This window comes from Trichosurus vulpecula, chromosome 9, assembly GCF_011100635.1.
Source record: "Trichosurus vulpecula isolate mTriVul1 chromosome 9, mTriVul1.pri, whole genome shotgun sequence".
Lineage (NCBI taxonomy): Eukaryota > Metazoa > Chordata > Mammalia > Diprotodontia > Phalangeridae > Trichosurus > Trichosurus vulpecula.
Window position 1 is genome coordinate 150,615,220 of NC_050581.1, and position 16,625 is coordinate 150,631,844.

The window sequence follows — 16,625 nt, forward strand, 5'->3', positions numbered from 1 at the left end:
TCTGTCAATTGGGGAAGAGCTGAACAAGTTGTGGTGTATGATTGTGATGGAATGCTATTGTGCTACAAGAAATGCAAGCACAAAGGTTTCAGGAAAACCTGGAAAGTCTTACATGAACTGATACGAAGTGAGTGAGCAGAACCAGAAGAACATTGCAGACAGTAACAGCAATATTGTAAGGATGATCAACTATGAAAGACTTAGCTACTCTGATCAAGACAAAATACAACACAATTCCAAAGGAATTATAGTGAAAAGTGCTATCCTCTTCCAGAGAGAAAATTGAAGAATTCTGACTGGTGATTGAAACATACTTTCTTTTATTTTCTTTTTATTGTTTTATTTTGTTTGTGTTTTCTTTTGCAACATGGCTAATATGGAAATATATTTTTCATGACTCCATATGAATAATTGATATCAAACTGCTTGCCTTCTCAAGGAGGGGAGGGAGGGAGAGAATTTGTAACTCAAAATTTTCTTTTTTAAAAAATTTATTTTTAGTTTTCAACATTCATTTCCACAAGATTTTGTGGAAATTTTCTCCCTATCTCTACCTTCCCCCCCACCCCAAGATGGCAGGTAGTCTGATTGCCCCTTTCCCCAGTCTGCCCTCCCTTCTGTCACCCCACTCTCCCCCCCACACCCCCTTGTCCCCTCTCCCCTTACTTTTTTGTAGGGCAAGCTAGATTTTTCTTTTTGATTGGGGAAGGTGGGGCAATTGGGGTTAAGTAACTTGCCCAAGGTCACATAGCTAGTACCATATTTCTCCATGTATAAGATGCGCCTTATTTTGGGGGCCCAAAATTTGAAAAAAATTGTATTATGTAAAGTTACCGGGCTCAAATTTTATTCATCATAAAATTCATAAAACTCCTCATCACCGTCAAAACTCCCATCCATTAGCTTGTCCTCATCTGTGTTTGATGACGAATCACCGTCTTCATATATTGCCTCGTCCTCAGTTCCATCTATGGCATTTGAAATGCCACACTTCTTAAATGACTTGACAACGATCTCAATCTTGATTATTTTCCCAGGATCTTTTCACCCAGGCACAAACTTCTCCTATAGTTGGTTTCTTCGCTCTTGCCTCCCATGGCCTTCTTCTGCCATAGCATTTTCAGTAGGGTTTCTTCTTCCCGTAGCCGGTCTCGGATTGTTTTCTCAGTTGGAGGACCACCAAACTTACATTCAGCAGCACGATTTCCATTCACTTTTGCAAACCGGACCACTTTTAACTTGAATTCAGCACTGTATGAAAATCTTTTCTGAGCCATTTCTGGGCAGAACGTGGCAAAACATAACCTAATATACCGGTAATAAATGCGAGACAATGAATGCAAAGACAACAAGCGCAAAAAAGCAGGAAATACAACTAAAAAAATCTAAAATCACTGTATAAGACGCACCCAGTTTTGACCCCAAATTTTTTCGGAAAAGGGTGCGTCTTATACGTGGGGAAATATGGTAAGTGTGTCAAGAGTATGAGTTCACATTTGAACTCAGGTCCTCCTGACTTCAGGGCCAGTGTTCAACTCACTTCGCCACCTAGCTGCCCCAAGACAGATTTCTATACCCCACTGACTGCATATCTTATTTCTGGAACTCAAAATTTTAAATGATTGTTAACATCTTGTGGGGGAGGGAAAGGAGGGATAGAAGTTGGGTCTCAAAACTTTAAAAAAAATGTTTAAAAATTGTTTTAACATGTAATTGGGGTAAAAAAATAAAATATATTAAACTTTTAAAAAATGATTGTTAAAAAATTTTACATGTGATTAGGAAATGTTTAATTAATTGAATATAATAATTAAAAAACAAATTACCAACACCCTTGCAAATCAGTACACTCTCCCCAAATTAGTCGACTACTCTTCCTTCTTCCCCAGATGGATTTTTTTTTTAAAGCAGCATTTTATGCAACAAATACATTCCTAGCAAGCTTGGCTTGAAATTGTAGATAGTTGGATTTTGCAAGACTAGGGTCCTAGTAATATCGATGCAGAATGTAGTCATAACAATACTGACAATGCTCATTTGAGATCCTTCTCATCTCAGGATCTTCATAAATGAGCCAGGGAGAAGTGGACGCTAGGCCGAGAGGTAGAGGACCTGAGTTTATGGGAGCACTTTATCTCCTAGAGTGTCTTGCTTATTACCTTAGTTCTCTTGTCTGTGAAGGAAGGGGATCCAGTACCTCCCAGGGCTGTTGACTGACAGCTTGAATTTAATGTCTACAAATTGCTTTTCTCTTTGGAAATGGAAATATGGTAGTTTGCCTTTAGGCTTCTCCCCTGAAACCTTCCCTTATTATATTAATCAATATATATCAATAAATCAACTTCCCTCTCATCATTTGTCTACAACATGGGTACCTGGGTACCACTGGTACCTCCATTCATTAGAGCTGGCTTCCATGAATTCACTGTAAGTGTTCTCCATGTACTTGTCTTGTCCCCTTGATGTGACTGTACATACATTCCTTGAGAGTAGAGGCTGTGTTTTCCCTTGTGTCCTCTCTCCCCTGCTAACACCTATTACAAAAGACATATAATGAATCTGAATGAATAAATAAAATGGATAAATGAACAAATTCTGAATAATTAAATGTGGTCCATTTCTTGTTTCATTATGTCTAAAGGAAAGAGCCCTAGACTGGGAGTTGGGAGACCTGGCTTCAGGCCTGAGTTCTAAGCTGTATGTCCTTGGGATAGATTCTTCAGTGTTTGGGGCCTCAGTTTCCTCCTTGGTCAAATGAAGTGGCTCAGTAAGATGACCTCTGATGTCCTTTTCTGCTCTGATGTCCTATGGCTCCACCAATGATAACTAACAAAAAAATAAGTAATCTTCTTAGTATGCAGTGATTCCCTTGTGGCAGCCTTGTGACAGAGTAGATATACCAAATACCAGGTCTGGAGTCAGGAAGACCTGAGTCCAAATCTGGTCTCAGACACTTATTAGCAGTGTGACCCTGGACAAATCACTTAACCCTGTTTGCCCCAGTTTCCTCATCTGTAAAAGAACCTGGAGAAGGAAATGGCAAATCACTTCAGTATCTTTGCCAAGAAAACCCCAAATGGGGTCAAGAAGAGTCAGGCATGACCGAAAAACAACTGAAAATAAATAAATGAACAAAGTAACAATTAAAATGATTTGGTACTGGTTAAAAAATGGATTAGTGGAATCAATTAGTGGAACAATACAACATATAGAAGCAAATGAGCACTGTATACTATTATAGAAATCCAAAGACTCCAATTAATATTTGACAAAAACTTTTGGGAAAACCGGAAAGCCTTTTGGCAGAAATTAAGTATAGACCAACATTTTGCACCTTATATCAAGATAAACTCCAAGTGGATAAATGAGATAGCCTTAAAAGGTGACATTATAAGTCAATTACAGGAGTAAGGAAGAAAGTACCTTTCAGTTCTATGAATAAAGGAAGAGTTCTTAACTAAAGAATTGATAAGGAGAATCACAGAAAACAAAATGTATGATTTTGATTACATAAAATTTAAAAGACTTTGCACAAACAAATCTAATTGTAGTTGAACTTAGGAGACATGTAAATAGGGAAATATCTCTTTACAGCAAGTTTCTCTTGCATCAAAGATATATAAAGAAGTGATTCAAATTTATTGACTAAGGGTCATTCCACAATAGAAAAATTGTCAAAAATAAGAATAAAATAAATTTTTGAAGGAAGTATTACAAGCTCTTAAGAATAATAATGTGTTCTGCACCCAGTGGAAACTTAATAAACATTTGCTGAATGACTACATGAATTGTCATTGCAATCCCTGAATTTATTGTAATCCAGTGGGAATTTAAAAAAAAGATAAATAAATACACAAAATGTTGTTGCAATCTATTGCATCTCTGCACCTAGCACAGAACCGGGATATATAGGTTTAAAATCGACTGTTGGAAAATGAAAGGAGCCCGAACACGCAAATCCCTTTACACAGCCACGTGGGTGACTCAGCTCTTCCCAGCTTGGGTCCATCCCCTCCGCTAGGGGGAAGACGACTGTAGAGAGGAGGAATTGGCGAAAGCCCTCCTCAAACTCGTCCGGCTCTTGGAAATGACTTCAACTTCTGGCGGAAGGAAGTACCTTCCCTGTAAGGTCCTGGAAGTTTACAAATCACAACATAAAAGTTTTAAATCAGTAATCCCTACAGTTTCGTAAGGACTCTGACCATAGTTCTGGTAAGTGATAAGACTGATATAGTCTTTATCTTTAGGAATTTTTTTTCTCTCCACAACTTGACCCTTTTAGGTTACGCGGTGGCTGCGCCTGTCTCCTTTCCCCTTCTAGGACTTGGACGTAAAGTCCCATCAGCCCCTGTGCTACGTCTTTCTTTCTCTCTCTTTCTGTCGGCGCTGCCCGTGGAGGGGCGGCTATCTCTTCGCCGGTAAGTCACAATCCGTCGCCATCCTCGCCCCATCGGCTGTCCCAAGGGTCGCCTGTCCCGGGAAGCAGCAGGTGGTGGGCCCCGGAGGGAACGGGCCGGGCGCCGTTTGGGGAAGGAGGCGGCCAGACCCCCCCGTGCCCCGGTGGCAGCGGAGGGCTGAGGCCTCATTGCCTCCGGAGCTCCAGAGGTCTCCCCTTCCTCGCCCGCCCTTGCTTCTGTTCCCGGGCCGCTCGGGCCCCGCCGCTTTCCTCCCCGCCCTTGCGCCCGTGGACCTCCTCGGATCGCATCTGGAGAGCTCCCCGTGCTCTTCCAGTTTCGGCTACGGGAGGCAGAGTGAGGCCGCAGAGGAAACCCATTCCGCTCCTAGCGCGGCCCGTGGCTGGCGAGCGGAAGAAAATCTGCGACAAATGGCCGGGCCTTGGGCGGGGGTCCCCCCTGCAGCCGTCGCCCGTGGTCACGGCCAACTTTTTGTTTTACAGGCGCCATGCCTGCCCTCAGACCCCTCGTGAAACCTAAAATCGTCAAGAAGAGGACCAAGAAGTTCATCCGGCACCAGTCCGACAGATATGTCAAGATCAAGGTACCCATCAGCATTTATTAAGTGCCTGCTGGATGCCCAGCACGGGGGACACGAAACACCTTTCCGTGTTAGAGATGAGCAAAGTGTCCAGAGGTGGTGGATTAGCAAATGCATCCTCAGCGTGATGGGATTTGTAAAAAAAAAAAAAAAAAAAAAAAAAGATAATAATTATTCCGGGTCTCCTGCCTGACACTTAACCTGCGCTTGCCCCAGTTTCCTCAACTGTCAGATGGGATTGAGCATAATACCTAGCTCCTAGGGTGGATGTGAAACCCAAGTGAGGTATTTGTGAAGGGCTCAGCACAGAGCAGGCCCATAGCAAATATTAGATGCCCCACCCCCACCTATTCCTCCCTTATAGGAGAGAGGTAATTTTTGCAGGATCAGAGTGTGGTAGAACTTGGGCCAGAACCCGGGCCTCGCAAATTGTTTTCATCTGGTGCTTGTATCACTCAGCGCACTGCGTTGCCTGAAAAGTGTGTGTGTGTGTGTGTAAGTAAGTGTGTAAAATAGAAATACGCACGGGTGAAAACACAGGGTGTTCCTAAAGTCTGGACATGCAGGCAAAAATGCAAATGAATGAAATTTTCAACCACATTTTATTTAATTGTAATATTAATAAATAACATCTTCAGTATGGTTTCCATTATTTATGATGCAAAGGTTGATGCGCTTTGCAAGATTCATGTGTGAACTCGATGCGATGACTCCACATTGTCCTCAGTTTTCCTATGTGTCCAGACTTCAGGGACACCCTTGTATCTGAAAATGGGCTTTTCACTGTCTCCTTAAGCTCGGGGAGGCATTTTTCCCCCTGATCCATCAGGTTGGATTTACAGCCTGATTTTTGATGTCTAATTGTTCATTCTTTTAGAATAATATGTTATTGTTTTCCAATTACACGTGAAGGACAGTTTTTAACATTCGTTTTTTAAAATTCCCCTTTTCTGCTCCCTCCTGGAGAGGTTATAGAATGTGCAATCGTGTAAAACATATTTACTCTTAGTCATGTTATAAAAGAAAACACCCAAAAAAAACCCCATAAAAAAGTGAGAAATCATATGCTTCAATCTGCATTCTGATTCCATCAGTTCTCTCTCTGGGCAGTGGATAGTCCTTTGGCATTGTCTGGGATCATTGTATTGCTGGGAAGAGCTAGGTTATTCACAGTTCTTCATCAGGCAGTATTGCTGTTAGTGAAGTCTGGTTCTTCTCACTTCACTTTCTATTAGTTCATGTAGGTCTTTCCAGGTTTTTCTGAAATCATCCTGCTCTTAATTACTTGTAATACAATAGTATTCCATTACAATCATATACCAGTTTAGCCATTCCCCAATCGACAAGCATCCGTAAGATTTCAAATTCTTGGCCACCACAAAAAGAACTGCTATATTTTTGTACAATAAGTTCTCTCCTCTCCCCCACGCCCCCTTTTAAAAATCTTTTTGGGATACAGACCTAGTAGTGGTATTGCTGGATCAAAGGGTATGCTGTTTCACAGCCCTTTGGGCATAGTTCTAATATAGATAGCTTTGATTTCTTTGAAAATTCTTCATATCCTTTGATCATTTATCAATTGGGGCATGACTTGTATTATAGATTTAGCTTAGTTCTCTATATGTTTGAGAAATAAGACCTTTATCAGAGATACTGTAAAAAAACCTCCCAGCTTTGTTTTCCTTCTGATCTTTGTTGCATTGGATTTGTTTGTGCAAAAACTTTTAACGTAAAATTATTCATTTTAAATTTTGTAATGTTCTGTCTTTTGTTTGGTCCTAAATTCTTCCCTTATCAACATAGATCTAATAGGTAAACTATTCCATGTTCTCCTAAGTTGCTTATGTCTAAATCATGTACACATTTTGACCTTACCTTGGTATATGGTATGTGACATTAGTCTCTACCTACTTTCCATCATACTAGTTTCTAGTTTTCCCAGCAGTTTTTGTCAGATAGTGAGTTCTTGTCCCAACAGCTTGGGTCTTTAGGTGATTGCTATGGTCATTTACTACTGTGTATTGTGTGCCTAGTCTATTCTACTCGTCACCACTCTTTCTTAGGCAGCACAGGATTGTTTTGATGATTGACCACTTTAATACAATTTGAGATCTGGTGTGGCAAGGCCATCTTCCTTCACTTTTTTTTCATTAATTTTCTTGATATTCTTGACCTTTTGTTCTCCCAGATGAATTTTGTTATTTTTTCTAGCTCTATAAAGTAATTTTTTGGTAGTTTTGATTAGTATGACACTGAATAAGTAAATGCATTTAGATAGAATTGTTGTTTTTATTATATTGGATAGGCTTACCCATAAGCAATTAATATTTTTCCAACTGTTTAGATCTGACTATTTGTATGAAAGGTGTTTTTTAATATATTTATATAGTTCCTGGGTTTGTCTTAGCAGGTAGGCTCAGGGAGGCATTTCTTAGCAGAATATAGTGGCCGGAGCATGAGATTGGAGTACCTTGGTTCTACTCCCATGTTCTGCCACTTACTCAGTTTCCTCCTCTGTAAAACAGGGAGATTGGACTAGATAACTTCCAAGTTACTTCCTGCTCTAAAAATACATGTTTTTGTTCCTTCAAGTACCTAAACTATTGTGCCTTTAAAAAAAGTGTATGTTGAATGAATGAGCACTTTGTGTCAGGTACTAGAGATGAATAGGAACATGTTCCTTGCTTCTATTTACATTTTAATAGGGAGATACAATATATAGGGCAGTGGAGGCAAAGGAAAGAAGTCTTGGTCTGGGGTTATGCCTGGAGATTTGGGGGCAGTCGCATGGTTAACACTCCCATAGCGTGGTTTTGATGCTACCATTTCAAGAGGTGGTGATGGAAAGTGGGCAGGCAGGCTAGGTAGGTGTCTTGAGGTTGGGCTCTGTTTCCTGGTGGATGGCAGCATGGGTGAGGAAGTATGCTTTGGTACCCGCTAATGAGGCCATATCAGCCCCAGGGTGTTGAAGCTTGGTCTGGGGTGGTCAAGCAGTTTTGTGGAGCCTCTGTAAGATGGGAATGACACCCTGAGTTTGGGGCCATGTGATTGCAGTCTTTGGTGTCACACATGGATTTACTTGTACTTTTCTTTTAATCACAGAGAAACTGGCGTAAACCAAGGGGCATTGACAACAGGGTGCGAAGACGATTCAAGGGCCAGATCTTGATGCCCAATATTGGTTATGGAAGCAATAAGAAGACAAAACACATGCTCCCGAGTGGATTCAGGAAGTTTTTGGTGCACAACGTCAAAGAGCTCGAGGTGCTCCTGATGTGCAACAAGTAAGTTACTGCGAACATCACACCTTCCTGCTTCTGAGGTCTTTGCCCCTGTTGTGCTTGGCTCTCAGGTTTACTAACCTGGAGGTCAGTGTTTGCCATATTGCTTATAGAAACTAGTTTGTGTGCTGTGACTAGGAGTCCCTGAGACTGAGAGCTTTCCCTTTTAAATAGGAAGTTGTGTTTAAAAATTTACACCTCCGCTTTGGGGTCCTCGGGGCCTTATCTGACTGATCCCTTTCCTTGTGGTTTGAAATGGGGTAAAGGTGACTTAGTGAAGGTTTTGTAGATGTTTAGTGGGAGAATGGGGAGTCTTCTGACTTCCCAGGAATTAAGGCAGCCTGACTATATATTTTGATTTGGTAGCACAGCCATTTTCATAGTCACCCTGGCTTGAAACTTTGGCAGTTATCAGCTTGCCAGTCCTGGCTGTTTGTAGCCTCTCCCCCAGTTCATCCTTTGTGATGCCAAACTAATCCTTGTGTGTGTGCCAGCCACTCATTTCATTGTTGCTTCAGGGATCCAAACCTTCCATTCATTTACCTTGAATGCTTGCTGTGGAGGTATGTGTATGTAGGCTGTTGAGAGAAGGTGACTAGAACAGGGCGGGGTTTTAAGTATCTTGAAGAACAAGTAGCTTCCTGAGCTCTTTAAGAGGGGATGGGTTGTAATAAATATGACTATATGAAGTATCAACTAAAGCCATTTAAATGTTTTTTGGGGGCTTTTCCTGTCTCTCAATTAAACCAATTGTATTTCCTGTACTCGGGTGACATTTTATGAGGTAATCTTTGTAAAAAAAAAATGCTTAGTGCACTGGGCTTGGCCCATAGTAGGTGCTAGATGAATGCTTGCCTTTATACTTAAGTGTGGGTGACCTGGCTTGTTTTTAATCTATTTGATCTTTTTGCAGATCTTACTGTGCTGAGATCGCTCACAATGTATCCTCTAAGAATCGGAAAGTTATTGTTGAGAGAGCAGCTCAGCTCGCCATCAAGATCACCAATCCAAATGCTAGGCTGAGGAGTGAAGAAAATGAGTAAAGAGCTTTGCACATTTTTATTTGTGTTAAATAAATCCTGGAAATGCTACCGTTTGGCTTTGTTTTTGTGGAGGTTTTAGAGGGAATTTGGAAAATTGTTGTTTGGAATTTGTTGCTATTTCTGCTGTTATAGGTGGTTAAGAATGCTTCTCCTTTTCCTTGTTTTTGTAAATGATGACCAGGAAAAATTTGGTTCCAGTTTCTACTACCTGGCTCTTTTTCTACTGGATCACACTTAAGTCTGAAGGAGGTCCCCTTTCTCTCCTAGGTTTTGGTGCAGAGTTGCTCTTATCTCCAACCCCTTTCTTCATAAATACCTTCTTTGATCATTACTCAAAATGTAAAGGAAGGGTGGATCAAGTTATGCAGTACATTTCTTAACTTTGGGGACTTACTTGTTAGCACCTTTAGATGGATGAGTTTGGAGAGAAACTGCAATGGAAGCGGGTATTTTACCTTTTATTTATTGTCTTTGTCAAACAATAGAAACCCAACAGCCCAAATTATGTAAATATTAAACTAGCAGAGTGGGCCTCAAAAAAGGCATCCCTGACCCTCCATGTCTGACAAGCCTCAGTATGACTTGGAGTAGAGTCCTGAAACTGAAGCTTATCAATGAGGATCCTGTTCTGAGGTGATAAATAACATTCCTGCAAACAGCTTCTACAGAACATTGCAGTCTAGAAGGGAACACTGGGGGGCACTAATTGTGACAACATAGGGTGCTTTAAGATGATACACATAGGGAAACAAATCCCGGGATCCCAGGGCTAGTGTCAGGCAGGATTCAATCCCCAGTCTAGCCACTATATGCAATACTAGGAGTCTGGTATAGACATCCTACTTCACCCTCTACTTCTGCCCTATCTCCTTAGAACTCCAAATCTTGAATACTGCCTTAAATTCCCTAACTAATCCCATTTATAAAATAATACTGGTTCTATTTAGGATCAGGAGACTAGCCCCTTAAGTAAGGAAATCACCTTTAAAGTGAAATATCCCCTCTCTTGGTTTGGGTGGGAGTGATTTCATGGACAGATTCCAAAATTCTTTTCCTCCCTTTAGTCTCCGTAATCAGAATTCTCTTGTACTTAATTATCAGCCATCCATGGAATCAGTACTATCGGAATCTAGAGGAACAGCTTACCTTAGGTGAAGAGAACAGGTTTTTAAAACCAATTCACACTTCATAGTAAATGCCTAACTTTGCCAGAGGTGTATTTAATTTTTTTTCAAAGAATGCTATATTTACCAATTGAGCAATTCATTAAACTAAAAAATATTAAGCAATAAAGGGAACGGAGGGGCTTAGTGTGGAAGGGAGTCTGTCTCCCCTCAGGGAAGCTCCCTTAAGTTACCAATCTTGTTTTTTTCACAGTGTCTGCCACTCAAGAGAACCAGAATCTCTAAAAGTGGAACTTGGGGACATTTCAGATAATGTGCAACACAGAAACTAAAAACCCTCTATATAAAGACAAAAATCTTTCAGAAGTGTCTTTTCCCCTCCCAGTGGCCCTGCTTACTAGTCTCAGACATGTCCTTGAACTGAAAGGGCTTAGTTATTCCCCGGCTCGACCCTTCAGCTCTGGCCTCTGTGCCATCATATTGGGGTCACTGGAGAAAGAACTGGGATAGCACCATTCTGGGCACCGAGATCCCCAATGGAGGCCTAGACAAAAGACAAGTGGGCGTGCCCTGGGTCATAGCAGGTGATGATGCTCTTTAGCAATCTGTTCCACTAATAGAGGGTTGGTATTTGACCAGAAAAGCAGAGGCCCTTAACTTAGATCCATTGACTCTGAAGCATATAAGGAAGCTGAGTCCTTCTGAATGCTGTCAAAGAGAGCCGCCATTTCAGGGTTGGATCTGATCTGGGAAGAGAATTCTGCCATCACTGGGCTTTTTTCCACCTCCGGTATGGTCAGTAAGGCTGCCACAGCTCTCATAGCCGAGCGCTTAAGTTCATCTTGCTTCTCAAATTCTTGTTTGACGGAACCAGCTTTTACCTAAAATGGGAAATAAGAAACACGTCGTTCAGAAGAGATCGCCAATGAACCTATCTCTCGTTGGAACTGAGCGGCTACAGATTAGCTCAGTAGCTTCATTTCTCTGTCTGGGCCTTGTTTCCTCCTGTAACCTGAAAATACATCTTCTACCTCTGATGTTCTGAGTTCTCCATGGCAATGGGGAGGTCCATAGGGGACGTGATAAAAAGAGCTAGAAACAGAAGTGGGCTGCCCATTGATTGGGCTATGGCTAATATGAATAATGAAATATTATTTTGCAGTTAGGAAATGAATAAGGAATTCAAAGAAATGGGGAATGATTTGTATGAATTAATTCAAAATCAAGAGAACGATAAACCCAATGATTATAACAACTTTTAAAAAATTACTAAAAATGTTTTAAAAAAACCCCAGTAATGCATAGATAAGGAAACATGAGGCCTGCCCAGTACATAACATTGTATGTTATCAGATGTTGGTCTCTATAAGAAATTTTGGTGGCACAAGAAGAATTCCATCTGGAAGGGGGGTTAGTAGAAAATGACTGATGTTAAGCCTTTAAAAGGGGTCAGTGAAACGTTTAGCTTCTAGGGAGGTTGTGGAGGGAGTGCCAGCCTGAGAATCAAAACAGGTAATAACCAGTCCACTGAAAGGCAAGAGACAGAAGATTCAGTCCATGAGGAAATTATCTGTTGGCATTTGGCAGATCAAATAATGAACAGCAATGAAAAAAGTGAATAGCATTAGCTGACAAGCGCCCTGAGGTTTGCAAAGCACTTCCTGTACCTTAGCACTAGGCCCAGAGTACTCAAGTTCATATCCAGCCTCGTACACTAGCCATGTGACTCTGAGCAAGTCACTCGTCTGACAATTTTCTCAACTGTAACTGCACCTGCCTCTCAGGGTTGTTAGGATCAAATGAGATACTATTTGTAAAACACTTAATTTCAGTGCCTGGCACACAGTAGGGGCTATATAAATGCTTATTCCTTTCCCTTCCCCTTAGGGCTCATAGCATACATGTGAGGTGCTGTCCTCCCCATGAAAAAACTTGAGGCCCCCACATGTTAAGTGATCTGCCTCCCTGATGACAACATAGTAGTGCAGCTTATGCAACAGGTATCTTAAGGCAGGATTTGAACCCAAGTCTTGACACTAAGTCCAACAAACTATCTACTAAGCCACACAGCCCCTCATTCACAAAATGCCAGGATAAGAGATCTCCCTGTAAGCTTGAAGTTTAAGAAATAAATGGCAAATTCCATCTCATACAATGGCTAACAAAACTTGGAGGCTGTCCGTTACTCCTCCTGTATGGCCCTCCACAATCTGGTAGCAGCCTGCTTTAGAAGCATTGTGGCATAACCGATAGGGAACTGATCTTAAAGCTGGGAAGACCTTGGACAAGTCACTTGTGATCTAGAGCGTTCTAAAACTAAAAGAAGTATGTGGCCAGTGTTGGAAGGAGCTCCTTCATCTGGGGAGCTCCCTGTGCCAATGAAATCGAAAGTCCACTCCCTAACCCAAACCAATCCCGCCATAGAAGTTAGCCTGACACTGCTTCCTGTATACACTGTGAACATCCTTACCTCCATACCTTCAAGAATCTTGAATGTCTGAGGCCTTCCCCTCCTCCTACTCCTCTTCAGAGACCACATCCTCCCCCATGGGACCACCCCTAACTGCGCCATTATCTCGCACACTAGCTTGTGTTGCTGGTTCCACCCTCCGAGGCCAAAGCGCTCCCATCAGGGAGGGAGGAACCCACCTTGGAGGTGCAGGTGGCTCGTAGGGGTTCTACCAGGCGATCCAGCCTCTGCAGGACAGTGTTGGGACACAGAGTGGACAGCCGGGCCAGCATGATGAAAGTGAGCATCTGCCAAGCAGGGTAAAAAGAGATTAGTTGTGAAAGGACAAACAGAATACTAGACATCCCCCAGTACTCATCTACTTCCCCAAAGAATCCACATTCTTCCTATTTCCTCCCCCACAGCTCAGCTAGTAAAAGCGATGAAGCAATCCTGACTCTGTGGACTCTAGGGTAAGAAGGGGCTGAGGGGGTCTAAAGAGTAAGAGGAAGGATTCTGCTTAAAAAGACCATCTCCACACATCTACAGTGTTGAATCTGATATCAGGTATTCTTGACTCCTGGCCCAGCACTCCACCCACTGATCCACTCACGGGTGGGGAACCTGTGGCCTGCCCTCTAGGTCCTAAGGTGTGGAGCTTTGAATCCAAACTTCACAGAACAAATCCCCTTAATAAAAGGATTTGTTCTGTAAAACTTGGACTCAGTCAAAAGGCCGCAGGTTCCCCACCTCTGACCTAGCTGCTTCTACTTTAAAAAAAAAAAATTCTCTCACAAGAGCGAAATAAGAAAACAATTGCCCCAGGAAAAGTATTTTTTTGTTTTGTTTTCTTTGAGACTGGCTCTTCCTCCCTGAGTTCAAATCCAGCCTCAGACTCTGACTAGCTGTGTGACCCTGTGCAAGTCACTTAATCCTGCTTGCCTCAGTTTCCTCATCTGTAAAATAAGCTGGAGAAGGATGTGGCAAATCACTCTAGTATGTCTTCCAAGAAAACCCCAAATGGCATCAGGAAGAGTCAGACACAACTGAAAAATAACTGAACAGAAATTCTCTTGCCGAGGCTGGAGGTGCAGCGGCTATTCAAGGCCTGAGCACACTGCTGATTTGGCATAGGAGAAGCTCAGACCTACTCAGTCTCCAGCTGGGACTGTTTTGTCCCGCCTTAGACAGCCCGGAGGCACCCTGATGCCCAGGGGGCCTGATTTAGTGTGGATATCCAGTCGCTTTTAGCTGGGGGTCACAAAGAGCAGAGATCACAGGTATGCCCCCCTACAGGTGACAGGAAAAGTTATAGGATGGACCCATTGTGCCCACGTGGCTGAATTGGGAAACTGGCTTTGCCACTTACTGTCTATGACCATCAGCAAGCTGTTTAAACTCTAAGCCTTGGTTTCCTTACCTGGAAAAGGAGGGGACCGAACTTGACCTAAGGTGTCTTCTAGCTCAAAATCTATGATTGATCCCATTCCCAAAGATCATGAGACTCTACCCCACCTCCTGACTCAAATGCCTTGCCCTGAAACTCCGGAAATGATAAAGGTGGTGGTGTGAAGAGGACAGAGCATAACTCCCCTTCCTCCCTCCAAAAAAGTGAAAAAAGCTGTGTGGCACTGTGGACAGACCACTGGCCCCCGAGTCAGGAGGACCTGAGTTCAAATTTGCCCTCAGACACTTACTAGCTGTGTGACCCTGATTAAGTCACTTAACCCCAGTTGTGTCAAAAAAAAAAAAAAGGACAGGTAAAGATGAGATGGGTTTTGTAAGTGAAGAATCTTTGTCTGCAGGTTAGCTCCCTGTCACCAGAGGTGCTCAAGCAGGAGCCGGATGGAAATGTGTTGGAGAAGCTCCAAGCATCCAGTGGATGGTGGGCTTCCATCCACTCTAAGCTGACCGAGTCCCCTCCCAGCTTCGTGATTCTCAAACATCATGTCAGCACCTCGTGGGTTTGAGAGGACAGAGCCTGGATGAGAGCAATGGATTTTAGAGCTGGAAGGAACTGTAGAGGTCATTTCACCCAGCATACATATATACACACACTATATTATATGTGTATAGATGTATGTGTAACAAATACATCTATGCCTATACATGTGTAAGACACAACGTGCACAGAAATGTGTGTATTCCTGTAGAAACAATCTCTTAATGAACATTCACTTTGCTCCCTTTTTTGGAGGGGGAAGGGATTACGGGTATGAACAATATATTGATGCTATCTGGAACAGCTGAGGTTTAGTTAAATTTTTCTGAACTCTTCCCCCCCACCCCCCCACCACACACACTTTTTTTCTTTGTTTATTCTTTGTCATGAGGGATGGCTCAGTGGGTATAGGAAAGGGAAGAGGTAACTGTGGAAATGAAGGTGACAGAAAAACAAAGCTATTAATTAAAAAATTTTAAAAATAGACTGAGATTGGGAAAGATGTTAGAACAGAGAATATCAGAGGTAGAAGGAACCTCGGAACAGAATGTTAATGTTGGAACGGGACCTGTGGTTTTGGTTGGTGACTAAAAACAAAAGGTAATCACACTCCCGGAAGGAGAGTGGGGGAGGCCGGCCTTACCCTGATGTCATAGTGATCTTTGAGTCCATCCTCCACATGGTTTAAATACTCATAGATGTCCAGTCGGTCCAGGCAGCTCTCCAAGAGTGTGTACATGCATTCAAAGGCAGCTTTCCTGACATCTAGCCCATCATCTACAGTGTGCTTGAATGGCCCCATCTCTACCTGTGGGAGAAGTCAACACAAGATTTGAGGGGAGGGCAGATGTTGCACTGGGAGTGGTTTGCTTGGTGGCCACAGTGACCACTGGGGGGCGCTGCTGGCCCAGAAAGCTCTCCCAGTGTCCTAAACTCGGAGAACACAGAAAGTCAGAGGTGAAAAGGACCTGTCACATCTAGTATAATCTATACTAAAGAAGGACTCAACTCTACAACACCTCCATCCACTAAATGGCCACTGAAGACCTCCACGGATGGAGAACTCACTACCTTTTTTCTTCTTTATTAATTTACTTCTAATACTTTTTAATTTAATATTTTATTTTCCCCCAGTTACATGTAAAAACAATTTTTAACATTCACTTTAAAAGTTTGAGTTCCAAATTATTTTCCCTCCCCTCCTCCATTGAGAAGGCAAGCAACTTGATATAGCTTATATATGTGCAGTCATGCAAAACATATTTCCATCTAACATTAATTTTAAAAAGATTGAGTTCCAAATTCTTTCCCTCCTTCAACCCTTCCCCCACGCATTGAGAAGGCAAGCAAGTATATCAATTATACATATGAAATCACACAAGACATATTTCCATATTATCCATGTTGCAGATAAAGAAGGCAAGAAAAAAATAAACTGAAAAAATTATACTTAAATCTGCACTCAGTTCATCAGTTCTCTCTCTAGAGGTGGAGAGCATTTTTCATCATGAGTCCCTTGGAATTGTCTTGGGTCACTGTATTTTTCTGAATAACTGAGTCATTCACTGTTGATCATCATTATAATATTGCTGTTACCGTGTACAATGATCCCCTGGTTCTGCTCACTTCATGTTGCATCAATTCACATGCCTTCCCAGGTTTTCTCTGAAAGTATCCTGCTTGTCATTTCTTATAGCACAATAGTATTCCATATAACTTGTTCAGCCACCCCCCAATTTAGAGGCATCCTCTCAGTTTCCAATTCCTTGCCACCACAAAAAGAGCTACTAC

General features: G+C 42.2%; 2 protein-coding genes and 1 non-coding gene across 3 annotated transcripts in view; 2 read left to right on the forward strand and 1 right to left on the reverse strand.

The window, feature by feature from the left end:
* Window positions 1–4,341: 4,341 nt before the first annotated feature.
* Window positions 4,342–9,367, forward strand: RPL32 (ribosomal protein L32). Its single transcript, XM_036738126.1, has 4 exons — window positions 4,342–4,418; window positions 4,898–4,998; window positions 8,098–8,279; window positions 9,190–9,367. Exons 2-4 carry the CDS (start codon window positions 4,903–4,905, stop codon window positions 9,317–9,319), a joined length of 408 nt encoding a protein of 135 aa, XP_036594021.1. The 5' UTR covers window positions 4,342–4,418; window positions 4,898–4,902; the 3' UTR covers window positions 9,320–9,367.
* On the forward strand, window positions 4,688–4,827 carry LOC118832438. Its single transcript, XR_005009200.1, has one exon. It is a non-coding gene; the product is annotated as a small nucleolar RNA SNORA7 (small nucleolar RNA).
* Window positions 9,368–9,763: 396 nt separating the features above from the next.
* The window catches only part of CAND2 (cullin associated and neddylation dissociated 2 (putative)), a 47,844-nt gene continuing 40,982 nt past the window's right edge, over window positions 9,764–16,625 (reverse strand). Inside the window, exons 13-15 of the mRNA XM_036738125.1 lie at window positions 15,478–15,642; window positions 13,093–13,200; window positions 9,764–11,324 (exon numbers count right to left, since the gene is read on the reverse strand). Coding sequence (XP_036594020.1) covers window positions 11,097–11,324; window positions 13,093–13,200; window positions 15,478–15,642 — 501 coding nt within the window. The 3' untranslated portion in view covers window positions 9,764–11,096. The remainder of the gene's footprint in view (window positions 11,325–13,092; window positions 13,201–15,477; window positions 15,643–16,625) is intronic.

Coding starts and splice junctions, on each gene's coding strand:
- RPL32 (XM_036738126.1), top strand. CDS start 4,903: ATGCCTGCCCTCAGACCCCTCGTGAAACCTAAAATCGTCAAGAAGAGG. Junction 4,999..8,097: donor ACAGATATGTCAAGATCAAG/GTACCCATCAGC, acceptor TTTTAATCACAG/AGAAACTGGCGTAAACCAAG. Junction 8,280..9,189: donor GTGCTCCTGATGTGCAACAA/GTAAGTTACTGC, acceptor ATCTTTTTGCAG/ATCTTACTGTGCTGAGATCG.